The 25477-nt window shown below is 32.5% G+C and overlaps 4 protein-coding genes and 1 long non-coding RNA gene across 10 annotated transcripts; 2 read left to right on the forward strand and 3 right to left on the reverse strand.

Annotated features, from left to right (window-relative positions):
- Window positions 1–1681: 1681 nt before the first annotated feature.
- On the reverse strand, window positions 1682–5335 carry LOC121126319 (uncharacterized). Its single transcript, XM_040721653.2, has 4 exons — window positions 5097–5335; window positions 4670–5014; window positions 4021–4613; window positions 1682–3949 (listed from the first exon to the last, which is right to left on the reverse strand). Exons 3-4 carry the CDS (start codon window positions 4068–4070, stop codon window positions 1840–1842), a joined length of 2160 nt encoding a protein of 719 aa, XP_040577587.1. The 5' UTR covers window positions 4071–4613; window positions 4670–5014; window positions 5097–5335; the 3' UTR covers window positions 1682–1839.
- A 3160-nt stretch (window positions 5336–8495) lies between these two features.
- On the forward strand, window positions 8496–10416 carry LOC121126330 (toll-interacting protein). The gene is made up of 3 exons (XM_040721668.2): window positions 8496–8608; window positions 8696–8934; window positions 9004–10416. The coding sequence occupies exons 2-3, from the start codon at window positions 8797–8799 to the stop codon at window positions 9709–9711; spliced, it is 846 nt and encodes a 281-aa protein (XP_040577602.1). The 5' UTR covers window positions 8496–8608; window positions 8696–8796; the 3' UTR covers window positions 9712–10416.
- Window positions 10417–10507: 91 nt separating this feature from the next.
- LOC121114585 (protein NDRG3) lies at window positions 10508–11919 on the reverse strand. Its single transcript, XM_040708627.2, has 4 exons — window positions 11621–11919; window positions 11209–11562; window positions 10881–11129; window positions 10508–10819 (listed from the first exon to the last, which is right to left on the reverse strand). Exons 1-4 carry the CDS (start codon window positions 11816–11818, stop codon window positions 10592–10594), a joined length of 1029 nt encoding a protein of 342 aa, XP_040564561.2. The 5' UTR covers window positions 11819–11919; the 3' UTR covers window positions 10508–10591.
- A 2147-nt stretch (window positions 11920–14066) lies between these two features.
- LOC121126356 (uncharacterized) lies at window positions 14067–17433 on the forward strand. 6 transcript variants are annotated; one of them, XM_071891778.1, is made up of 6 exons: window positions 14067–14687; window positions 14742–14811; window positions 15026–15294; window positions 15355–15625; window positions 15707–16582; window positions 16644–17433. In XM_071891778.1, the coding sequence occupies exons 3-6, from the start codon at window positions 15069–15071 to the stop codon at window positions 16942–16944; spliced, it is 1674 nt and encodes a 557-aa protein (XP_071747879.1). In that variant the 5' UTR covers window positions 14067–14687; window positions 14742–14811; window positions 15026–15068; the 3' UTR covers window positions 16945–17433. The 6 variants fall into 6 exon arrangements, with proteins under 6 accessions (XP_071747879.1, XP_071747886.1, XP_040577624.1 ...); XM_071891785.1 differs by having other exon boundaries at window positions 15707–16576; XM_040721690.2 differs by lacking the exons at window positions 14067–14687; window positions 14742–14811 and adding an exon at window positions 14850–14947.
- A 5852-nt stretch (window positions 17434–23285) lies between these two features.
- LOC139907632 (uncharacterized) lies at window positions 23286–24625 on the reverse strand. The gene is made up of 3 exons (XR_011784355.1): window positions 23963–24625; window positions 23770–23909; window positions 23286–23707 (listed from the first exon to the last, which is right to left on the reverse strand). It is a non-coding gene; the product is annotated as an uncharacterized lncRNA (long non-coding RNA).
- Window positions 24626–25477: the final 852 nt, after the last annotated feature.

A 25477-nucleotide genomic window follows, 5' to 3' on the forward strand; every position in this document is an offset into this window, starting at 1 on the left:
AATGTTAGATTTCAATCCATATCTTCTTCCAATCTTAGTAAGAACAGCTTTTAGAATCCCACTTTCATTTATTTCATATTTATCTAAAAAAAGAAAAGTTAATCCATGCAGTCAAATTTAACTGATAAGACAATTCAGGCAACCATTCTTGACTTATTGTAGTTTTCTAACATGACATCGTAAAGATTTAGAGCAAAAGCTAATTATGTAGTAATGTCCGGCGATATTACTCCTTATTATGAGCATCAAAAAAGATTTTTCTCTCCGCTATTTATGCTTATATAACAACATATATACACAATTGGTAATTATAATGCTACACCCAATGCAACTACCCCCGTTGTTGTGACCATTTAAGCAGTTGTTTTTCCCTTTTATGAGTTTTCTGAATACCATTTCTTGGAGCCTATCAACCATAGCTAAGCCTTAAGTGATAAAGAAGTAATATTTATTGACTATGTAATATTGGAAAACCTAATGATCATACCCAAGTCTTTAAGTGAAGAAACTAGTCTCAGACAAACTAGTTACGAACCATCCAAAGCTACTACCCCCGTTGTTGTGACCATTTAAGCAGTTGTTTTTACTATTTAATGAGTTGTGTATCATAATTCTTGATTGTTTAGCTAAAATAGAATCATATTTTAGCGTTAGATTTAAAAAAAGATTGAATACTTACTGTTAGATAGTACAAAATTCAGAGTTTCATTTCGAAATTAGTAAATATTTTATACTTTTTACTGATAACTTGATCGTCATTTGGTGTGGACGACTCAAAACATTTTTATATGTATTTCTATAAATGACATCAGTACCAACATCCTCCATTAATTTAATGATGGCTCCTCGGGAAGGGATAGGTTTACTCGTGTATTTCTCCATAAATTTTTTGAACATAGATGATTAGCAATTGATAAGGGTATATTACATGCAATAAGCATCTTTGTGAGATCAGAGTTAAAGTCTGACTTGATGTATTCATCATTAACTTGATTTCTTAGATGAATATCCATTCTCTTGATATGAGATGATAATAATGAGTGGCGTGTAATTCTAGATAGGAGACCAAAGGCACATTTATTTCGACAAATCCGACAAACCATCTGTTTCTCATCTGGTAAGTAATTCCCAAATTCCTGGGCCTCCATTTTCAGAAATCCAGACAGAAGGCGACGTTATTTTAGGCATTTTATTCAGTTCTCTATCGACTATCACCATCTAATATTATTATATTAATATTGAATAATAAAGGCGGGAATGATGACGTTCTTGATTGATAGAAGAAGATGTATATTATTTAATCAATGATGCCATAAGTATTTCTTCTCTTCTCCTCGCACGCTTTTCTATTCTTACCAAAATTATCACCCTTAAGTATAGCATTACAAAAATATCCAAGATTATTCTCTTCCTTTCTGAAAAAAAAAAAAAAATCAAAAAAAAAAACAGGCGTCCAATAATATTTCGCATATCTATTTTTTAACATACCGGCATTTCATATAATTTGAATCTATGTTCATACACCTCTGATGATAACTCATCAAAATTTGGAATCTTCCTTTAAAAAAAGAAAACCGGTCATTTTTATTGTATTAGAAAATTCACCCGGTTGCCACGGGATAAACTTTAAAAGAACATGAAAACGAGGCAGTTGATAGTTTGTAAACATACGAGTATGAAATAAGACTTAGAGCTATTTTTATTTGTAGCCTACAAGTATATAATTGTTTTATGTATCTAATTTGAGACTAATTAATTAACGAACAAAGATTAAAAATATCCACAAAATGTACGACAAGTAAGCGTAAATGAATAGTACATATTCGTTGGATATATGAATTAATTATTATTCATTAAATCGAAGAATAGTTCTGGTGATCCTTGTGGAGCATTATTGCTATCTATTGGAGTATCATCAATAACTAGTCTCGCCTCCTCGATATCCATCATGAGATCTTCGTGACTCTGCATTTCTTTTCTCTTTTCTTCATCTTCTTTCTTTTTATTCGCAATTTTGAGTCTACGATTAGCTTTATACGCCTCTGGATTACCATAGGGATCTCTGTAAGCGTCACCATGATTTTGAACATGATCTCTTAACTCTGCATAGCCCGAAAAAGTCTTTTGGCATACTTTACATTTATTTGATATATTATAACCAGTGAGCCAGTCTAAATGAACAGCAGTAACGTGGCTTTGAAGATCTACAAATCTTTCAGGGAAATGACCTGTGCAGTATGGACATATTAAGCCCGTGTAGGTACAGTGTGACTTAAGAAGATGTTTTATAAGAATATGGTTATTTGGGAAAAGCTCTACACAAACGGGGCACTCTAGAGGATCATCCTCCTCTTCGCGATTCTCTGTTACAGATGTTAATTTAGGATCATATCCATGATGCTTCATATAATGGATTTTCAAATGTTCCTTACGAATTTTGAAGGCATTACATAGTTGACATTTAACTCCTCCCTTGTTTCCAATTTCTGAGTAAGCACCAACTCGAGAATGTACGATCAAACTTGGATCTGTGTTGGAGGAATCTGTAAACTCTGAAATCCGCCGATTTCCTCCTTCATGGAGCTGACGATGAGACTTAAGTTCTTCATAAGTTGTAAAATTAGTTTTGCAAGTTGAGCAGGTCTGAATGGGGGATTGCATTTCAAGAATGTGATACTTTTTCACATGAGCATCAAGCTCATCAAATTTTCTGCGACTCCATTTAGAGTCACAGTATGGGCAGATTTGACCAGATATTACAGCATGGAAGTCCAAGTAGTGCTTAATAACTGCATGACCATTAGAGAAAGATTGATCACACTCTTTGCATGTTTCTCCTCTAATATTACTGCTAAGAAGATCTGGGTTCACCAAACGAGGATCGTAGTTATGTGTTCCCATATAATGACGGCGAAGTAGCGTTTTAAGAGTAAAAGTCTTTTTACAGATATGACATGGTACAGTACCTCGACCTTCATACTCCACAGACGTACTTGGCAACCGAGTGGGCTCTGCAATGACCTTCTTTTTACCTCTACGTCCGCCACAGTCCTTCCTATGCTCACGAAGCTCAACAACATTCTCAAATTCCCCCTTACATTTTGAACAAACATGGTGTTTAAATGTTGGATGTAATTGTCTATGGGTTACAAGTTCCCTAATGCTATTGAATTTTGTTTTGCAGAGAGAACAAGTTGATTTGAGTTCTTCCGTTTCTTTTTCATGAATGTGACCGTGTCGAATATGCCCCAAAAGATCACAAAACTTATATTGGCAATAAGGACAAATTCCAGAGAGATGAACAGGAACATATCTCTTTGATGAGGATTTGACAACAGCTTCTCCAATCCCTTCTTCAAATATTTCCTCCTCATCCTCAACTAACAACTCTCTTTGCTGATAATGTTTCTTACATTCAGCCCTATGTCGACTCATAGTGACATTAGAACCAATTTTCTTTCCACAGCTCTCACAAAGACGATTGGTCTTTGGGTTTGAGGGCCTTTTTGTTTTAGTCTTGAAGATTTTTCTATGATAGGATCGGGTGTGTCGAAGTAAATCTTCAAAAGAAGCGAACGATTGCTTTGGAATACATTTCAAGCAGTACTGGATGGATTCGGATTTCTCCTCTGAATGAATTGAATTAATATGTTCATCAATGTCCAGATAACGAAAAGAGCAATAGAGACATTGTTCTCCAGTTGATTTTGTGTGGATTTTAAGTAAGTGAGTAATCAAGGAATGCCGATTACGAAAATGTTCTCCGCATTCAGGACATAAAGCTCCATCTGGATCATCCTTACTTTGGGATATATTCTTCTTTTCATGATCCTTATCATATCCATGGACATCCGTATAATGTCGTGGCATGTTACTTCGTTTGCTTCCAGAATAAGAACACAGATAGCATTGAACTTTAGCTCTTTTGGCATAGTCGTTTTTCCAATTCCTGTGAAAGTCACAATAATGACATATTGTTGCAAGTATAGAAGTAATTGAGAATAATTAATAAAAACTTACTCCAAATTTTTTTCGTAGTTCTCCCACGTTTCTTTTTGTTCGGGATGCATTCGCTTTATATGATATCTATAGATGTCATTTTTTCGTCTAATAGGAACACGATAGTCGCAAAAAGGGCAAGTAGCTGTTCGCACATCAGGATTATGTTTGAGTTTTTTTGTGGCTTTCCAACAATTTAAGAGATTTTATTTTGAGGGAACATACACCACAAGAATAAGGGTATGATTCTCGAAGATTCTCTTTTTCCGGAGCATGATAATTTTTAAGATGAGCTTCAAGAGATGGGGATCCAGCAACAAAGTAAAAGGGGCAGTTCAGTCGAGGACATGGTTTTTTTCTCTTTATGTGCGCTTAAAAGGTGAGCTTTCAACTGCTTGGATGTTTCAAATTTATCCTGACATAAGGAACAAACCTCTTTATTGACCTCGTTCGGATGAGCTGTCTTTATATGTAGAAGTTTAGTTTTTCTATCGGAGAAAATTTTGGAGCAATATCGACAGTAGTGAGCAAATGTTTTATGGGCAGCAATTTTGGTAATGATTGTTTTGCCACAAATGTCGCAGAAGGAAGTTGGCTTAGAAAATGATGATGATCTAAAATTATTGAAATTAAATTAATTAATTATGCATAAGGAGGTATTTCAACTTACTCAGAGCAAACGTGGCGCATCAGATCCTTCTTATAAGCGTAGGCTTTTGAACATTTGCTACAAGAAAATCTCCGATGACTTGGGGACTTATGAGCCTCTTCCAATGCATGCTTTATAAACAATTGCTCATTTTGAAAATTTTGTCCACAGAAGGAGCAAATTCTTTCCGTCTCCGTCCTTGTACACTCCTCATTCACTTTTTTAGGATCGTAGTTATGGATCGTCATGTAATGACGCTTTAAAGATGAGAGTAGTTTAAGAACAGCACCACAAAGTTGACATGTAGGATCTTTGAGTATGAGGGTAGCCGGAGTACAGCCCTGATTTCGTACAACGACTTCAGATCTTAATTTAAGGATTTCAGGGATTTTAGGCCAACATATACTTTCACACAAGTGAGTGACTGGGTTTCCAAAGAGGAACTCACCTGTTTTGAGCTCTTCATCTTCTTCGAGAGTCCGAATCTCTTCAAATTCATTCTGACATCCATCACATCTCACAATAATATCCATTCCATACGTAATAATAATATATTTATATTATTTTTTATTTTACATATAAATATGAAATTATTATGAATTTAAAAAACAATAATAGAGACGGGTATTTAACTAAAGATGATGTAATAACTGTCAGGGAATGACGTAGGAGTTGCTTCTATACTGCACTGGTAACTCGTGAGTTGTTTATGAGAGTTATGAATATTTTGATAGATCCCGGCCAGTTTTTTTATATGTTTCTCCTCTGGTACGATTTATTTATTCATTCATTATTCACAGTGACGCTAATCAATTGCATTTTTTTTTTTTTTTTTTTTTTTTTTTTTTTTTTTTTTGTAGTTGGCAATCTGAAGGATATATTTTTTTCCTTAGCTCCTATCATTATTATTTAATACCTGAGGAGTGAATTTCCTTTAATATATATGAAATTGGATTGAACATTTGCTCATAAAAGACTGATAGTAATCCTGAGCGGAGTTCTAATTGTATGTCCTTATTGGACTCCGAGTAGAATTGAGGATCGACTTCGCAGTAATTCTTGCCTATATGCCCTTGTCTATTTCCTCCCCCCTCGTCTTAGCTGATTGGAGCTGATCTAATGAAACGATGTGACAGCTAAGCTGTTCTCCTCTAAAACATTCTTCTAATTGTTAGGGTTACCATGTTAATTTTTGGTTATTTTTTTTTTACATACCCAAAATGCTAACAATTGGCATCACTAATCGTTATTCATTTCTAGGGATGGTAACATTCTGGAAATCCTCATAAGCAGAATTTAAAAAAAGGGATATGCTGGTAACCTGCAAGAAATTAGGTCTTTCATTAATTATTTCTCCCTATTTTGAAAATTCAAACGTATTATTAGCGAGCAAGGAGCAGTATTGGCTTTTATAGGGCTCTCTCTGAATAGACATTACAGCAAACACTGAAATGAATATAGAACTTTTGGCGTGTGCTTTTTTTTTTACTAGAGTGCAAATTGATTTATCATATTGATAAAGTAAATTCAGTAAATTGAAACTTTAACAGCTCATAAGTCATAACTTACCCTTTTTAAACTACTAAACGTTTAAATTTTTTATTGAAAACTTAACACATAATTTTAATTGAACTTAATTTTATAATGAAACAAATATAATATGTATGCAAATGACATTAAAGAAAATAAGGAGCTAATTCACTATTCAAAAAAGAATTTTTATAAGCAATTTTCCTTTTTTTTAGTTACATGAAGATGTCTGTTTGCTCAGACACTAAATTTTTGATGGAATTTGATTAAAGAAAGTGCAGCTAAGAAGATGATTATTACTGCATGAAGATTTTTCATGCTGTAGTTTGATTAGAAGTAAAAAAAAATATTTATGCCCCTTTTACAAAAACACTGTTTGGAGCAGCCATAGATAAAATAATATTTATGTTTTGAAAAAATATGTTGTATAAGTTCATAGAGATGTCCTTTAAGAAGGTGGATTACATTACTGGATTTTTTTAGACCCCCCCCGCCTATTAATTTCATTAACAAAAGAGTCTAATTCTTGATATTTTCCCAATTCATTAATGATTGGTACCATAGCTACCATGCCACTGTATTTCCCAAGTACACTCTTCACCATAAAACAGAGGATGGTTTTAGAATAGTTTCCATTCCTATCACATCCAAAAAAAATGCCACGACTAAATTCATCTCTGTGAGGAATAGACTTTGTCAATTACTATAGAAAAATACTTGTCTTTTTAATCAAATAGTTTAACTCTAAATTTTAAATAATCCATTGTTGAGACTGGCACTCCTTGAACTGAAAACACGCTTGTTATTCTTATATACGTGATTCAGATGGCAAGTAATAATTCCAGATTCTATAATTTGATTATATAAAGCTGGACTTGTATTGTGCCAAAGTATTGAAATTCCTAAAAAATCAGATGAGTATCATCGTCCTTTTGCACCTGCAAAGTGAAGGTGAAGTTGTTCTATAATAAAACTGATAGGATTTTTCGAATTCATATCTTGATAATGTACTGCTTCTTCCAATATCTCAATACCATACTTTATGCTAATTTGGGTTCATTATGTTTATTTTTTAAATATGCAAAAATGTTATTGATATCAGAATAACGGCTCAGACTCTTTGATGAACATATATGATTCACTTCTACAATAGATATAGGAAGTCCTTTTTAAAAAATTGAGAAAAAGAGGTCATTAATCACTTATAAACCAAACCAAATGTAAGGAAAAATATCCTGTGATGATAGGATGAAAAACATGACGAAGTCTTTATTATATATTACATTAATGCCTTTGGGTATACACGATTTATCTAGGGTTTTTTATATCCATGAAATTATTTATCACATCTTCTTTAAATAAACGTTCAACTTGAGAGTTAAAACGAAGTTTATCAAGCTCAAATCTGAAAAAAATATTAATGCATTTAAACTACTTTGAAATGTCAATATGCATTTTCTAAAGTATAACCTTTAAATAGAAATAGATAAAGTTGTTGTCCTTTCAGAAAAATGTTAGTTTTCTCAAGTTTTTTTTGGAATATCCGGAAATACTGTTGGAAGAGCATCAGATTTTAATTTATATCGTTTAAGTGGACTATATATCTTTTGCCTAGTTGAATTTGTATCTGTTCTCATGAATAAAAGCTGATATAGGAAAATGCTCGCTTCAGATTCTTGAATATTGATTTGGCTCCTAGTTTTTTCTGGATGGAATTGACCCATACTTTAAAAATTCAAGATCTTTTGGAAACTTATGAAGAGAATGTTTCGACAATTTCTTTCTCGCTATGATTTTGATGATTTTTTTCTTAGGATAACCAGTCCCACAACCTGGACAACAGCTAAACATTTTGTCTAAAATAATAAATGCAAAATATCAATTTATTAGATGAAATTGATTATAAATTCATTAAATAAATCCTGTTAAAATGTAATACATATATATGTGATAGATATATCAATATTATATCATATATTTTTAAATAATGAAGGTCCCTAGAATGACACACTGTTTCTATATAATTGTAAAGATGTATAATTACCAAATAAAAGTCGATATATAACAATTAATAATTGTTGAAAACGAAAATACGTTAATAACTTAAATTACAAAATTTCTAAGTACACTAAAAATTAGAATAATCATCTTGAATGAATATAATTAAATATATAAAAATAAATGATTCATTTCTTCTTTGCACTCTCGTAAAACAAAAACAAAAGAGCGCGTTCCATATTCATTTCAGGGTTCCCTGGATATCATGTCGTCTATCAATGTAGACAACATATACTCTTATCGTTTTTATATTCACTTACGAGGTGATTTATTTAGATGACGATCTAAGTGATCTAGGTGACGATTTAGATAATTTTCACATCCCGATCATTTCATATTATTTGTTATAGTAGCTTTCAGCAGCAGTCAGTTGTAAGTTGTACGTATTTTTTAAATCCCTTTTCTAGTTACTCTCTCTTTCCTTCTCTACTGAATGACTCATCGTTGCCTCATCACCAGCTGCTACAACGTCTCATAATTTTGATAGATATTATTACGAATATTGACGATAGGAAACAATAGCCACCATAAATCAGTAGGGACCCAAGTTATGCTCTAGAATGGCTTCAAATAATAAAGGGATTGATGGGGATGATGTTCTGGATGTGAAAAGACTCGAAGACGGAGACGTTCCCGAGGACTTTCTCAAAGTGACGGAGCCTATCGCCGTTCCAACTGGAACCATTATCGATCTCGGGGTATTTTCTGGCTTTTACAATAATATAATAAATATTAAATTCAAAGGAGTATTCTTGTTTTTGATTTAGGAGGATGAACCCGAAAAATGTGTTCCAAATCAGAAGGAGCCAAAGTCAAAGGTCGTCTACGAATCCGATCATGCAATGGCCTTAGCACTTCAAAAACAACTTGATCTTGAGCAAGATCCCCCACCTGCTGCTCCGGTATCTAATGTACCTATTCTCCAACTGACTGTAACAGTCGTAGAGGCCAAATTAGCAAGAAATTACGGACTCACACGGATGGACCCTTATTGTCGTGTACGAGTGGGACATAGCCTTTTACGAACACCCACTGCTGCCAGTGGATCCAAAGAACCAAAGTGGAATGAAACCTTTCATGTCGTACTTCTCCCGGGTACACAGTCTATCTATATTGAGATCCTTGATGAGTGTACCTTCACTGCAGATGCCATCATAGCCCATGGCTTCATTACACTTCCTCCTAAATTTCAACCTCAAAAGGTTATAGATGACTGGTGGCCCCTCTCTGGAAGAGAAGGACAAGAAAAGGAGGGGCATATTCATATCATATACAGTATCAATCATGAATTGACTCATGGTCTCTATCCACAACCTCAAAGGCAGACTAAAATCCAAATACCTAAATTAACTCCAGAGGAATTGGATGAATACAAAAAAATGTTTCCAAACATTGATAAAGAGACATTTGAATCTGTTTATATTTCTTGTTGTGGAGATAAAGCAGCTACTGTGAACACACTACTAGACATGTGAAAAGGTTTTTTTATTCTCTCTCCAAATATACTTCCAATTAAATACAATTTGAAATGAACCTTTGAAAAAGACAAAGGAAAGAAAAACGATATATCATCGTTCAATTCTAAATTTATATTATCAGGACAGAATTACGTAAGGGTGATTCATGTTTTGTAATTATTCATTCTAGTTACAAATTTGTACATTAGTCTCATTTTGTATTTAATGGTGGTCCCTTTTTCTTTTTTGTTTAAAAAAATTTATAAAGTCAGTCATAAAAATAATTTTTCATCACTAAATTAATTAATACATATATATAATATATAACTATATAATTATCGTTTATTTGCCTGTGATTTAATTTTTTAAGATTATGAGTTAATCATATTTATAAATAAATTCATCTATTTATATTTTTTATCTTTATATTTTTAGATGTTAAAGTTTATTTTTCGGCTTGGAATGCATTTAATTAATTTCATTCCTAAAACCCAATTTTCTTAAAATTAAAATGCTTTTCATAATGTTAACTACTTATTACCTTTTTTTTCAAAGAAAAAATGCGTGAAAATACTTTTTAAACTCAAGTTTGATCAAGCCCGAATTTACTTAAAGTATAATCAAATCATATTAATTAATGATTATTTCTAGCACGCAATCATTTTCTGTTTGTTTGTATTCTTAAGATATTATGATGAATAAATAACTTCGTTTGTCCACCTATTTATTCCATTAATTATTCCTCTCGTTCTTTTTTTTTTTCAAGTTCTTTTTTTTTTAAGTATATCTGATTAAAATTAATTAATTAACTAAATAGTCAAAAACTCATGCCTTTATTTCAATCTAATAAGTTAAGTATATTACTAATAATTAATAGATTATGTAACATGTTCATATTCTATGATACCACTCCAACTGATGAAGTTTTTCTAATACTCAAACAAAATCCTAACCCCTGCAAAAATAGTCTAAATGCTTCCGAGACTTTGGCAGGTTGTTCTTCAATTGCCATTCCGCAGTCCTGTATTTTCATCCAACTACTTTTATCCGGGCTTAACTTGCTATTCAGAGTCACTGTTTCCTCAATAAATGGATTATACGCTCCACATATGTTGAGAGTCGGAACCTAACATAAATCACACTTATTCATATGTCATTCTAATAATTAATTATATTGTTTACTCTACCTGAAGAGATTTGTTCTCAATGAGTTTATCTTCTTTTGTGGTGTTATTATTGTTATTAGTAATATTTTGAAGGGATATATCTCGATCAATGTTAATTTGAGTTCTCCAAATATACTGTTCACAAAGTTTGGCTAGATTCACGGGTTGTGCATCATTTTCAAAGTAATGTTTGAATACATTTGTTAAATCACTCGGTCTCTCAGCTGGATTATATCCAAAGTGATGCCACATTAAGTAATCAACAACTGACTATTGATTTTTTTAAATGTTAATTAATTAATTTTCTATATAGTACAAAAATGGGGCTTGGATTATAATTATACTATACCTGCGTGATACCATGGGATCGCATATAACTTATATTCCACTTTTGATAGCCCCACTCAATCCATCCTGCCGTTGTACATACAGTGCTTATAAGCATTAAGCCTTCAATTCGCTCCGGATAATCTTTAGCATGTCTCAAAAGTATATTTCCTCCAAGGCCAACCCCTAGGCCAATATACTTGACAATTTTGAGATTGTTAAGAATTTCATTAATTTGTTCGGCGAGTTCTTCCAAAGATGGGTACTTGAATGTATCAGGATATACTTCAGCTCCTTCCTCTTGACCCGGAGCATTTATATGGACTATATAAAACTTTCTTAACAACTCCGCCATATCCGGATAATTAAAGAATGCCTTGAAATAACGAAGAATACCACTTAATGAACAAAGGAAAATATCTTTGAGCCCTTACTTGAAAGTTTGAAACATAATTAAGCCCCAAGTCATGGTATGTAACGAGTGCAGGTTGACTAGGATCTCCTTTAAGGGCTACTAGGACGGATCCTTTATCTGTTTCGATCTTTCTTTCTTCATAATCTCCAGGCTTTGCTAAGAGTGACCTTGTTAGAGGAGTATTCGATGATACATTTCTTAATTCTACGTCTTCCATAGTGGTGATGATAATTTCTAAGGGTGTGTTGGGAATTTTTTTACTATAAAAATGTCTGTGAGCCTTTTCTTCATGACTCGTAAGATACAAATTCTCTCCCCCCCCCCTCTTTTTCCCCCTCTCTCTCTCCCACAAGGATCCTTTCCCTCGGCTTTCACTTTACAAAACTTGAATAATTATGATAGAAGGATAAATTGGGACAGGAAGGCTTATTTTTAAAAGAAACTTGATTTGTGAAATCTCATTTGTTTAAGTTCAATTATAACTGTTACATATAAATATTTTATAGTTTCTTTTTAAATTATGCTAAAGTTTGACAAAAATCAGAAAGGAATTTTTTCACAAGACAGATAGTCAGAATATTAAAAAACATCAATAATAATTTATAATCTATGTATAGTAGTGTTCCGAAGGTACTGTGGCACCCCCTCCATTTCATCATTACTAACACTGCGGTTTAATTTATCCTAAATAAATGAGTGTATTTTACAAAATGAAGTTATTAATACACTTTTTTCCATGATGGTAGATGTATTTGTAAATCATTTAACATCATGCCGGATTTGAGTCCTTTATTTCTTCAAAATAGAATAATTAGACTATGTATATTTTTGGGGAGATATCTCGCGGTATTGGTTTAGTTTATCCTTATTCTAAGGGCTTTTTCTTCATTAGTTAATAATAATTAAAATATATATCTATTGCCAACAAGTCTATTACGTGCATTTTTAGCATAATTTACTAATTATATTAAATGAATCCTCCATACTATGTGGCTCGTCAACCCAAACTCAAGCTCGAAGGACTTTTATCAATCTGGTGTCGGGATCACATTTGTATTCTTCGACAAATTATCGTCAAAGTTTATCAACAGATTAATCTTTGAGAGGCGCTGCGAAATACACTGAAATAAGCAAAAGTTCATAGTCAAAGTGAAATAATTAGGCTTTATTTGAAAGGTGTCGTATCAGGGCCAAGATACAGTCTCATAAATCAAATGAAGATTTTTAACCATAGTTAGCATTCTCGGATTTCTTATCTCATTCCAGAAATTAAAATACAAAGCATATTAATGGATGAAATTTTGTGCAATACCTGCGTTTGTAGATATTATATTAAAAAACTTGGCATTTACTCTTTTTTTTGATTTTGCTCAAGATTGTTTTAGTGTCAATTCACGACATAATATGCATTAAGATATTAATTAATAAATTATTATCGGGGAAAAGAGTTAATAATATATTAACAAAATAACATTTTTGTTAGAGGTTTTTAATTTAGTCAAGAGATGAAATTCTATGCAAAATAATAAATATTTTAGGAATGCAAATACATTTGAACACGATTTTAAATATGATTTAATATTTATATGTGTACTTATAAGTTTTAGCAAAAAAATGAAAGGAATAATTTAAATATATAGTTAGCAGTATATGTGATAATGGTAATGCAATAATAGAATATTCCTTGTATCGTCGATATTTTAAACGTAATTTTTTTGAACTTTTTAGTGAAAACTATTAATTAATAAGTATCAGTAGCACAAGGATCCAAAGTTCCACTCTACGAAAATAAGTAATTTTAATAGATAAAAATGAAATGATAGCATCAATTAATAGTTGTTAATTAAAATGACTGATGTTATAATCAAACAACTTATAACTTGTACAAAATATATATTATATAAAATCAATGAATCTTTCAAACCAAAGAAATGGAAATTATTTTAAAATCAACATGTTTTTTTATTTACTAATTAAAATAATAGTCATTAATTTAATAAAATCCACTACATAAATTATTATTTTTTTGTCGAAGAGGCCGCTTCTCCTTGTCAATTTCTTTCATGATTGACCCATCATGTGGACTAATCTTGTAGTTTTCTAGACAATCTCTAGAAATGAGCCTCGAACTCCTTCTGACACGTACTTTTTCCCTTAGAGACTCATCAAAGGTGGACGAGCCTGGTAAGACTCTTTTACTTATATTTTTACTGACATTTTGGTTTGTTAGTCCTAAATTTAATTGAGTATTAAAAACACTTGATAAACGGGATAAGTCCATGGGAGAAGATTCAGCTGCCATTTCTACCTCCTTCTCCTCCATAGTTTCCATGGTCTCACTGCTCGAAAGTAGCGAATCAAGTCTCTTGATTTTCCTTGGAGTAAGTGCGTTGAGTTTGAGAGATCTTCTATGCTTCTTTAACATTTTTTTTCTATGATGGATTTTGTCTTTATCCTGGATCCAGTATGGGACAAACTCAAGAGTACGTTTTTTGGCAAAACGACCAGAGATGAAGTCATTTCGTATTCTGAGAGGGCGCCTAGTGCAAGCTTTACTCAAATCCTCTTCTTTCTCAATGATGGTCTCAAGAGGCGTAGACGTACAAATGTAATCTTCTTTATTAGCACACAGCTTCTCCATGATTTTGTAGGTCGACATTCTATTTGGATCCTACCCAAGACAGAATTTTTTAAAAAGAGCCCTCTAATGCGATCCTCTGCTCTCACTCTTTTGCTACATATTTTTCTGATGGAAATATCGTATTATTTATAAAGTACTCAGAACTCAAACTCTACGAGAAATAAATAAAAACGCGCCATTTAAACTACCTTGAGAGTTTTATGGCCGGCCATTGTTGTGACATCGTTCCAATATCCCAATATATAATATAATTATTAGGTAAGAAAATGCCTAACATAAATTAATTACATATGATATCAAATTTTCAAAGTTAATACCTAAATAATAGTCGTATTCATTGTTATATTTACATTTGTATGTACTGTAACCATATTTTATAAATATGTTCACTTTATGGACTCCATGTCTTCCGAGCTAGATTTTTGAAGTAAATAGCTTCATAAAGGTACATGTATAATTTTAATCCTTCATTTTTATAATACATATTAATTGCTTCAAGGAATAGATGATTTATATTTCTTAATAAACGAAGATTTCCCCCTTCTCATTAGGACATGAGGTTTTGTTAAGTGAGTAATATATATGTCTCTCCTTTAACCATGTCCCTAGCTTTGTAATGATTTTTATATTATTTACAAATAATATACGTTGTCTTTGTTTTTCAAGTTGACAATCGTCAATTATCATTTATAAGAATAAAATAAAGTAAATACCCCCGTGAAGTTAAATGCTATGCGAATATGAGATTAGATATTGATGAAATTATTTATGTCATCATTTCAGTAAATAAGATTTGAACAAGTACACGTACACTCTGGCTTGAACAATGACTCCCTACGGAATGTCACGGAGAAGTGGAGTGGGTGGAGGTATTATTTTACTTCTCTATGAAGTTTTTGGTGTCTATGGAATTGAAAGTATTCCCAAGGTAACCCTTGGAAGCATTGCCTTCATGGCTAGTATTCATTTGGGATTGATCCCTCAGTTAATGATTCCGGTACCTTTGAGCCCCATATCCGTGGTTGAGGGACATTTTAGTAGTATTTTATTAGGTAAAGAATGAATTAAAATATTTTATATAAGGACAGTAAATAAAATCCTTGATCTTTCAGGCCCTTTATTCCATGCTGATGACATTCATTTATACTACAATATGGCGAATTTCATATGGAAGGGACGTAAACTAGAGAAAATCTATGGATCTATCAACTTTGCACTTCTTTTACTTGTTCTCACCATTGGGTCCTCCCTGTCCTTTGTAGGCCTCTCATATTTAGCCGCAGATTTTCTACAGGATCCTAGTTTTATCCGTACGCGTGCAATTGGATTCTCTGGAGTACTTTTTGCTCTTAAAGTCATTGTTGCAAGGGATAATCCGCTTACGTAAGTTAAATCCATCTCATTTGATCTTTCTTCAAATGAACATTATTTTACTATAAAAATATCTATAATTTCTTCTTCAAGGATTGGAATGTGGGCAGAATTAGTAATAACTCAATTAGCTGTTCCAAATGCATCGTTTTTGGGACATTTAAGTGGTGTATTATTTGGACTATGTTTCGTTCTCAATCCCTTCACATCTTTCGTACAAAGTGTTCAAAAATCCATATCCAAATATCACATCTTAGCTGTAATTATAACTCTAATGGGATTTCAGCAATCCAATGATAGTTATTCATCTATAATCAATAAATATTTAAAAAACATTTTCTATTCTTCCCATTGGGTTTGCTTGGATTCTAAGACAAGAAATTGGACTTATTTTCTATCTGCTCCCTTAAAGTATAAGGATCAAATCGATTACCTCATCCTATTTATCTCTTTTCCCATCAAACTATCTCTCATCGAATCTTATAGAGGAGTTACCAAAGCATGGATTTCATTTGTTATAGCACTCATTGGAACATCAGTCACCTATTATTTGAGTTGTTGTTACCTGAGATTGGAGAGACTGCCTTTTCTTCGAGAAGAGTGCGTTTATGGACTATCAGGGGCTTTGTTTGCTCTAAAGGCTGTATCTCTATGTGTCATGCTCTTTGAAGGAATTGACTTCAAAACATTATATTTTGAATTAATAGAAGCATATTTCATTCTGCTCAACGAATCATATAATTTGTACCATTTGTGTGGAGTCTCTGTGGGTATCCTATTATTCTTCTTCCTTAAATCACAACGACGATATGCTTTTCGAGGAAGGGGAAGTAGATTGGGAGGGAGTAACAGTCAAGATATCCCTACCAATACACAACATATTCGTTCTAATCATTATGCTACCAGAAGTTGGGGATATGGGGACTATGATCGAGATAGTGTGGTGAGGAGACGCGTCAAACGGTACAAGTAATAATGATTTAATTTATATACTTTCAAGAAAAGGATCATAATATGATTTTTTTTCCAGGCAAGTTTTTACTGCTAACAACGGAGAAGAAGAAATTGCGCCTGAAATCATTAACGAAAGTCTTCAATCATATTTTGAAGAAGAAGCTCAACGTATTCGTAGATCAGAGAGTCCTTCTCCTAGTGCTCCTCCAGAGCCTTCGTATCCCTCTCTTGTTAATCCACCACCTCCTCCAACTACCTGTGATTTTGAAACAACAATGCCATCCGCTCCTCCTGAGGAAGATGTCATGGATATTGACTATATATCTGATAATGATATTGATGATATAAGACAAAAGAGAATTCATAAATTTGGTTAAAATTGTGTGTCCTTATTTTTTTTCAAACAAGCAAAAATATACTTACATAATAAAGTATGTAAATTATATGAATAATATATATTGGTAGGACTAGGGATAACTGGATGAAATTGCGCGACATTTGAAGATAATCGTCGTCGAGATTTTTATGGCGATAGGAAACTCAAAAAATGCGTATCTTGACATCCCTACTTAATAACCATATGTTCTTTAATATTAACAAGGTTCTAACAACAATAGTCTAAGGGATTAGATTAATTAGTTGTACATCAGGAAATACTTCATTATTAATCCAGAATACCATTGGTTATGGTCGTTATGAACGTAAAAATTTAAAACCTACGTCATTTTACATGGATAATAGGAATTGTCTTATGAGACATTTTTTCTAATCTCAAAGTTTGTAGAAAAAAAAAATGATGTCTTAAAAAATAATTAATTGAATTAAAAAATAAAATTATAGATCACAAATACATTTTTTTTTCTTCAGCTAAGCGCCTAATGATTTTATTTATTGTCTTGTATCAATATCTGAGTAGCAACACAATACATAACGAGTGAATAATTGCAATTTATTTGTTAAGGGTTCTGCTGGTGATATTTTGAATATACAAAAAATCAAGTAACTAATCTTGTTCTAATTTTAATCCAAACATGAATACTTGAGAGGGTATACATTTTTCAAAAATTTGTTCTTTCTCCTCCCTCACGTATTAAATTATTATATAGGGCGTTTTCACGTGACATCACAATTGTGGGGGCCTTAAAAAGCATGTTTTACAACAATGAAAGCACTTTTTCATTAATAGTAATAACTATTGCTGTGGTTCCAAAAATATAACCTATAAAATATGTGGCTAGACAATGTGCGACCCTTACACCTCTCAATGAGAGGTGTAAGGGTATCTCAATTTGGAGTTAATTTTATGCAAATAATATAAAACGCTTTATTATATTGATCAAAAGTTAAGATTTTAATTCTACATATTATAATATTATCAATATAAATATACATCAATCAACAAACAGGATATTGGAATCCCACTCATCAAATTGTCAACTCAATTGTTTACAACTTTGCAAAACAGGACTTTGCAATCAATTGACAACTTCATTGATTACACTTTCACAACAGCTATAAGAATGATTAATTATTTATTAATCTTGTTAAGTATTATTTCGAGGTTCTGAAATTTTGATTGATCATCGACGCATATATATCCTTCCTATGTTTTCATTTCTTTTAAAAAGGGACCATGAACTAAATATGTTTTATAGTTCCTTTAAATTTATTTTCTTTTCGGCAACATTCACTCCAACCTAGATGGTTTAAGTAACAAAGTTGCTATAGTATATTGAAAAATGTAAGAAATACAACGAAGAAATAATCAAATATATTGTAAATATAAAATCAGTGATGTACAACTTGGAATAATTTCTATAATATGAATTCTCTTTTTTACAACAGCAACTCGAAGGGAACATAATGCTGCGATCTATATTAATTTTTTATGTAAGTTAAAAAGGATTAATTAATATTTCTCTTTATAAATAAGTTGAGCCTAATTGTATATGTAAATAATAAGCGGCCTTAGCCAACAGTGGGTACTCATTCATCACAGAAATCCAGAATTCGTCAAATGTTTTAAAATCAAAATCTGTTTTTTGTGTTTGGTTTCATGGAAGTTTGATAAGTGCATATTCCATGTCAGAGGACAGATGAACAGCTGTGGCGGTGAAAGGGCGTATCCAATTATGTTTTTGTGGAGCACTACCTTCTGGAAAGTACTTTTTAAAAATATTCAGAAGATACTTATAAGAAATATGTAAATTCATCATTACTTAAGTTTTGATGGCACTCAAAGTCAAAGTAATGTCAATTTAAATTATATTTTTCTTTTTTGGAAATCATCTTGCAACCCCTCCGTTGTGTCCCGCGACCCCACTTTGACCAACTAATAAAATGACTTAAACCTTACTGTCTATAAAAAATTTTATCTCTCCATTTCCCAGTTTTATTATAATACAGGGTGAGGTCTCAAAAATTAGAATTCTCTTAGAGGCTGCCTAGCCTCAGTTGTTGTAAAAGTCTGACAATTTTGTACTTCGCTCATTCGAAAGAGCTGACAAAAAGCTACAATTTATGTATCTTTTTGTTTTTGTGCGATCAAAAATGTCCAAGCAGAACCAAAACGGCAGAGGGTGTGCAATCTCCTCAGCGCACAAGTCGATCTCTGACAAGAAGATCTTCACAGTGGACGCTGTTCTGAACAGGAGAAATGATTCCTTCTTAGCTGAATCAAGAGTTCAGGTCAAAGAAAACTTCAGGACCAAATATTCAGGTCATGGTCCTCGATGGTCCTTGCGATAGCAGCAAGATTCTTAGGAAATGAAAATTCTTTCTTCAGATTACCAATTAAAAAAACACAAAAAACAGGCCAACTAACAAATACGAACGTTTTTAATAAATAAACCGAACGCTACAATCCCATTTTAACGTTCAGAGTTCCATTCATTGAACTTGTGCTACACTGAACGCCTATAAATTTCGCATTCCGTTCACAAGCATGTTAATTACAAATAATTCCCCGTGCCCCCGGTCTAAATAGTAAAAATTTAACCACGCAACCGGTCTTAATAAACAATTTTTTAATTAATTGTCAATACATGAAGTATCCTTTAACAATATTTTCATTGGTTCTCTATCCATTGGTTCTAAGTTTTGTCCATTATAAAAAACATCATCGAATTCCCTCATCACTGACTTTTTAATTTGCTCCACATCTCAATTCATTTCATTTTTTAATGTTGCTATTCGAATCTGATTGGAGACATCCGCCGGAATTAACCAAAACTCTTTGCAAAATCTTCTTGACAAATATACTTCAGTAACATTTTACATACAATAACAGTTTCTTCTACTCGCATTTTATTTAACACAAATGTGTTGAAGTTTGATTTGACCAAGTTTACCCCTTCTCCTTTTTCTTATTGTTATTATTAACCTAGAATATATTCAGTAGATATTTGAACATTCAATACTTTACATTGGTGACCCCGAATTGACTAGAAAAATGCCCCGAAAGCAAACTTCACCGCCAACTTCAAAAACAGGCATGGTCGATTAAAACAGAAGAGGTGAATTTCGTAATGGCCGTTGCGGAACTCCGCCTTCTTAGGTTCTGTTCTTAGGATGTTGTGAACTGGTTCCAGAGAATTGAACTTGATTTTGTGTCGTGGGGGGATTTGCCATACCAAAGTTAAATGCAGTCTTATGTCGTCAGCATTGCCAGGTGAGGTTTTCAATATTATTCCTATTAGTGAGGAGAATGCATATTAGTCCGATTTGGGCATCATCTTCCACAAAGATAAAAATAATAGTCGACATGATGGTTGATACTTCTGGGCTCTTCTGGATGAGGAAGACCTAAACGATTTACGTGAAAGTTTGATAAAAGGGGTACTAATAAGGAATACTCTAAAGGAACAACAGGGACATTTGAGAGCACAATCAATATTTACGACAAAGAATTTAACAGATATGTGTACGGCTACGAAGGAAGTCACTAACACTTCCATTTCTACTGTCGAGGATCCATCTTCTTCTCCCACTGTCGCTTCTTTGATTAAGAAGAGACCTAGTGAAGCATTTTCGAAGTCCTCAACATCTGCAAAATTTAAAAAAGTATGTTATTATCATTCAAAATTTGGTTTGAATGCAACTGTGTGCTCTGGTCCTGATTGTCATTTTAGTTCATTGATTAAAAAAAAAACTAAATTGTCCTCGGTTGTATGGGACCGAGGCATTAAATAAACCTTAAAATTTTTTATGAATAAAAGGCCATATAAATTCCATTAATTTTCTTGTAGATACGGTTGCCCAGGTATCTGTTATGTGCCTGACGAATTGTAAAGATTGCATTCGTGTTGAAATGCCTCATATCCTTGGTTAGGGAGGGAATCCAGTTGAAGCTCTCTGTACTAAAACTCTAAGGGTACAAATAGAAAATCTAGGAACTTTCCAATGGAAATTTAATAATGTATCTAGAGGACGCCCTATTTCAAGGGGCGATTTTCTTCATTTCTACAAAATTAATATTGGCCTATTCAACAAGAACATATTTCTTAATGGTCCATGTGTCATTCCAGAATTATCAGAAGTCCAATGGGTTCAATTTCAATACCCTGAAGTTTTAAAGGATAAAATATAGCTGAATCTTATGCATATCATGGAATCGAATATCACATCGAAACTAAGGGTCCTCCCCGCTAAAAACGAAATTGATGGACTTCTAGAGAAGGGAATAATTCGTCCATTGCTTCAAATTTTTCATCAACAATTCATATGGTAACTAAAGCCGAAGGAGGCTGGTGAATGTGTGGTGATTAACGTCAATTAAATAAAATGACGGATGTAGATCATTATCCTCTTCCAAATTTAAAGGATTTCGTGGCCAACCTAAGAGGGTTAAAATTTTTTAGGAAAGAGGACATGCACAGAGCCTAAAATCAAATACCCATGAGTGAAGACTCCATCAGTAAACATTGGCAGTCCATAAATGCAGTTTTGTTGCAGCTTAAAACTTCCGGTTCGATACTTTCTTTCGAAAAATGCGAGTTTTTAAGGGACTCTTTTGAGTTCCTTGGGCATTCTATTTCACCAAAGGGTTTTAAACCTCTTAAATCGAAAGTTGAAGAGATTGCTAAAATTTCATCTCCAAAATCGAAAGTTGATTTACAGAGACTTTTAGGCAATACTCAATTCATCAAAAATTTGTCAAAATGGACAAATCCAGTTTTAGAAAAAAAAAAAAATTATATGGAATGGTGAATGTGAAAGAGCTTCACAAGGTAAAAAACACCGTTTATCCTCAAGTACTCAACTTTCATTTCGGGACAACTCGCTACCTTTGGCCCTTACAACAGATGTGTCTGATACTGGAATGGGAGCCGTTCTGGAACAGAAAGTGAATGGGCGCTGGTAATCACTAGCATTTTTCTAAAGCCTTATCTGAAACTGTCTGATACTGGAATGGGAACCGTTCGGGAACAGAAAGTGAATGGGCGCTGGTAACCACTAGCATTTGTCTAAAGCCTTATCTGAAACACAAAAGAAATATTCAACTTTTGATAGGGAATAACTTGCTATTAAGGAAAGCATTCAACCTGTTCTGTGGGCATTAGATGGACAAAATTTTAGAGTATTCACTGATCATAAAGCTTTAGTGCTAGCGATAGACATCTGCAATCCCTCCTGGACTCCAACACCTTTTAAAATCCTGAAAAATACGATCGTTATTTTCAATTGGACTTGGGAGCCTAAGTCGACAATGTCCCCAAATATAGGCTCTGTCCTGCCTTTGGAATCGCCATGATCCTACCAGAATCTCCCATTGTGCGCTGTACAAGATCCATTTTGTTGTTTTTATGTTTAAATCGTTTGTGTGATCTATTGTTTATTTTTTATGATCAGAAAAAAAGAGAGAGGGAATTTTTCTTTCTTTTTCTTTTGTCCAGGGGGAGGAGGATTACTGTTGAAATTTGATTTGATCAATTTGATAACCTTCCTTTTTCTTCTTGTTATTATCACTATTAATCTAGAATAAAATCAGTAGTTATTTTGACATTAAATACTTTGCAAAATGTTAGTTGTATTATAATTCTCAACTTCGACCCATTGAGAATTCATAATTGTTCTTCAACATTGTTCTCTAGCATTTTGGAAAATAATCCCATACTCTTCAGATTATCAATACCGGCAGCAGGTATTGATAACTATAGTTGATAATATTGTAGAGAAAAACGCGTGCAAGGAGGAGGGGGAAAAAAAGACATATGGTATCATTGTTTAAAATACTGATGTGATTATCATCTGCCTGCTTTATTATGATTTTTGAGGGTATAACGAATGTATTAATTAGCAAAATGTTTAATGAAGATATACTTCGACGTTTTTTATCCGTTACAGTAGATTTGAAAACGCCACACTCCATGAAATTGTAATTCATTATGAACCTTATTCTCAGAATAATAGCAAATGAGACGACAAAGTAGAGTATTTGAAATATATTTGAAGCTCAAAGTTTAAAAAAGAAGGCTTTAATTAAATATAATCTACATATTAAAAAATAAACCATTAAACATTTAAGTTAAATATACAAAATTAAACAATTAAAGTCATATAACTATTAATAATAATAAATTATAAATACAGAATATTGAAATAATAGATTGATCCAGATAATTTTTTCCTGTTTTAACATCGGAATTCAGTTAAATATGTCATAACTTTAGGTTGCAATACACAAGCGAGACGTGGAGTTTAATCAAAAGATAATCACCCGTCTTCTTCATGTGGAAGTTGCTATATACAATTGTGCACAGGATAGATATATCTCTACCGATGAGATCTAACTAATTATTAATAATAAAGTAAATGTCAAAATCATAAAATTAGACAATAAATATACTAATAAAAAAATATTATAAATAAATTCATCGTAAAGATTTAGAGCAAAAGCTAATTATGTAGTAATGTCCGGCGATATTACTCCCTAATAAGAGCATCAAAAAAGATTTTCCCCGTTATTTAGGTATGCTTATATAACAACATACTATTATCATGATGGATATACACAATTGTTAATTATAATGCAACACCCAATGTAACTACCCTCGTTGTTGTGACCATTTAAACAGTTGTTTTTGCCTTTTATGAGTTTTCTGAATACCATTTCTTGGAGCCTATCAACCATAGCTAAGCCTTAAGTGATAAAGAAGTAATATTTATTGACTATGTAATATTGGAAAACCTTATGATCATACCCAAGTCTTTAAGTGAAGAAACTAGTCTCAGACAAACTAGTTACGAACCATCCAAAGCTACTACCCCCGTTGTTGTGACCATTTAAGCAGTTGTTTTTACTATTTAATGAGTTGTGTATCATAATTCTTGATATGTTTAGCTAAAATAGAATCATATTTTAGCGTTAGATTTAAAAAAAGATTGAATACTTACTGTTAGATAGTACAAAATTCAGAGTTTCATTTCGCAATTAGTAAATATTTTATACTTTTTACTGATAACTTGATCGTCATTTGGTGTGGACGACTCAAAACATTTTTATATGTATTTCTATAAATGACATCAGTACCAACATCCTCCATTAATTTAATGATGGCTCCTCGGGAAGGGATAGGTTTACTCGTGTATTTCTCCATAAATTTTTTCAACATAGATGATTAGCAATTGATAAGGGTATATTACATGCAATAAGCATCTTTGTGAGATCAGAGTTAAAGTCTGACTTGATGTATTCATCATTAACTTGATTTTTTAGATGAATATCCATTCTCTTGATATGAGATGATAATAATGAGTGGCGTGTAATTCTAGATAGGAGACCAAAGGCACATTTATTTCGACAAATCCGACAAACCATCTGTTTCTCATCTGGTAAGTAATTCCCAAATTCCTGGCCCTCCATTTTCAGAAATCTAGACAGAAGGCGACGTTATTTTAGGCATTTTATTAAGTTCTCTATCGACTATCACCATCTCATATTATATTAATATTGAATAATAAAGGCGGGAATGATAACGTTCATGATTGATAGAAGAAGATGTATATTATTTAATCAATGATGCCATAAGTAATTCTTCTTTTCTCCTCGCACGCTTTTCTATTCTTACCAAAATTATCACCCTTATTGATAACCCAGTATACGGCACAGCTCTTATCCTTTAAATTTTTGATTTTGATTTTTTGATTTATACATTAATTTAAATGACCTATTTTTTGACAGGGATTACATTTCTTCCACAATAAGAACATCTTTGAGTTTTTCTTATCGGCTCCTTTTTATGATTAGTTTTTTAAACTTTATATCGAACAGGATTTTATTTACCAAATCTTCCTCCTGAATTTTACCTTTTTATTCGCTCCGGCAAATAGATGTAACCTCTAAAAGTGATTTAGACAACAAGTATTTTTTCGTTTCTTCACTATTTATTCTAATTATAATTAGTGTTGATATCGAGTTTCAAATGTCATCTCACCATATCCAGTATTTTTTGTTTCCCAACATAAAGCCGTGTAAAATGAATCAAAGCACTCATTTTTTCTCTGCTTCTTTCCCACTAACTTGACCCTTTCCAATACTACATTAATTTGTTTCTTAAAGTCATTTTCAATAAGATCCATAATTTCTTTCAAATAACTTTTTCCATCCATTTCAATTGACATGGATGGTATGCTCTATCTTATCCAGCATTTCCGGACAACAAAATGAATTAAGAACTGCCTTTTTCTTTATTTGATTCTGATCCACAAATCCAAGAGCTAACATATAAGTATCTATAAAGTCTTCCAATCTTCCAATTCTTTATACCTTATGTGTTTTTTCAAGCTGAGGTGGAGATTTTGTTTGTATTTAATTTCTCGATTAATTTCTGTGACACCTTCTTCATCCAATGGTCGTCCTTCTATTTTATCAAAATTTTTAGGATTAAATAATATAAACATTCTTTCCAC

The sequence above is a fragment of the Lepeophtheirus salmonis genome, chromosome 1 (genome assembly GCF_016086655.4).
Source record: "Lepeophtheirus salmonis chromosome 1, UVic_Lsal_1.4, whole genome shotgun sequence".
Classification (NCBI taxonomy): Eukaryota; Metazoa; Arthropoda; class Copepoda; order Siphonostomatoida; family Caligidae; genus Lepeophtheirus; species Lepeophtheirus salmonis.

Coding starts and splice junctions, on each gene's coding strand:
- LOC121126319 (XM_040721653.2), bottom strand. CDS start 4,070: ATGCATCCCGAACAAAAAGAAACGTGGGAGAACTACGAAAAAAATTTG. Junction 3,950..4,020: donor AACTACGAAAAAAATTTGGA/GTAAGTTTTTAT, acceptor TGACTTTCACAG/GAATTGGAAAAACGACTATG.
- LOC121126330 (XM_040721668.2), top strand. CDS start 8,797: ATGGCTTCAAATAATAAAGGGATTGATGGGGATGATGTTCTGGATGTG. Junction 8,935..9,003: donor GAACCATTATCGATCTCGGG/GTATTTTCTGGC, acceptor TTTTTGATTTAG/GAGGATGAACCCGAAAAATG.
- LOC121114585 (XM_040708627.2), bottom strand. CDS start 11,818: ATGGAAGACGTAGAATTAAGAAATGTATCATCGAATACTCCTCTAACA. Junction 11,563..11,620: donor ATTATGTTTCAAACTTTCAA/GTAAGGGCTCAA, acceptor CGTTATTTCAAG/GCATTCTTTAATTATCCGGA. Junction 11,130..11,208: donor GATCCCATGGTATCACGCAG/GTATAGTATAAT, acceptor AAAAATCAATAG/TCAGTTGTTGATTACTTAAT.
- LOC121126356 (XM_071891778.1), top strand. CDS start 15,069: ATGACTCCCTACGGAATGTCACGGAGAAGTGGAGTGGGTGGAGGTATT. Junction 15,295..15,354: donor TTTTAGTAGTATTTTATTAG/GTAAAGAATGAA, acceptor TTGATCTTTCAG/GCCCTTTATTCCATGCTGAT. Junction 15,626..15,706: donor GCAAGGGATAATCCGCTTAC/GTAAGTTAAATC, acceptor TTCTTCTTCAAG/GATTGGAATGTGGGCAGAAT.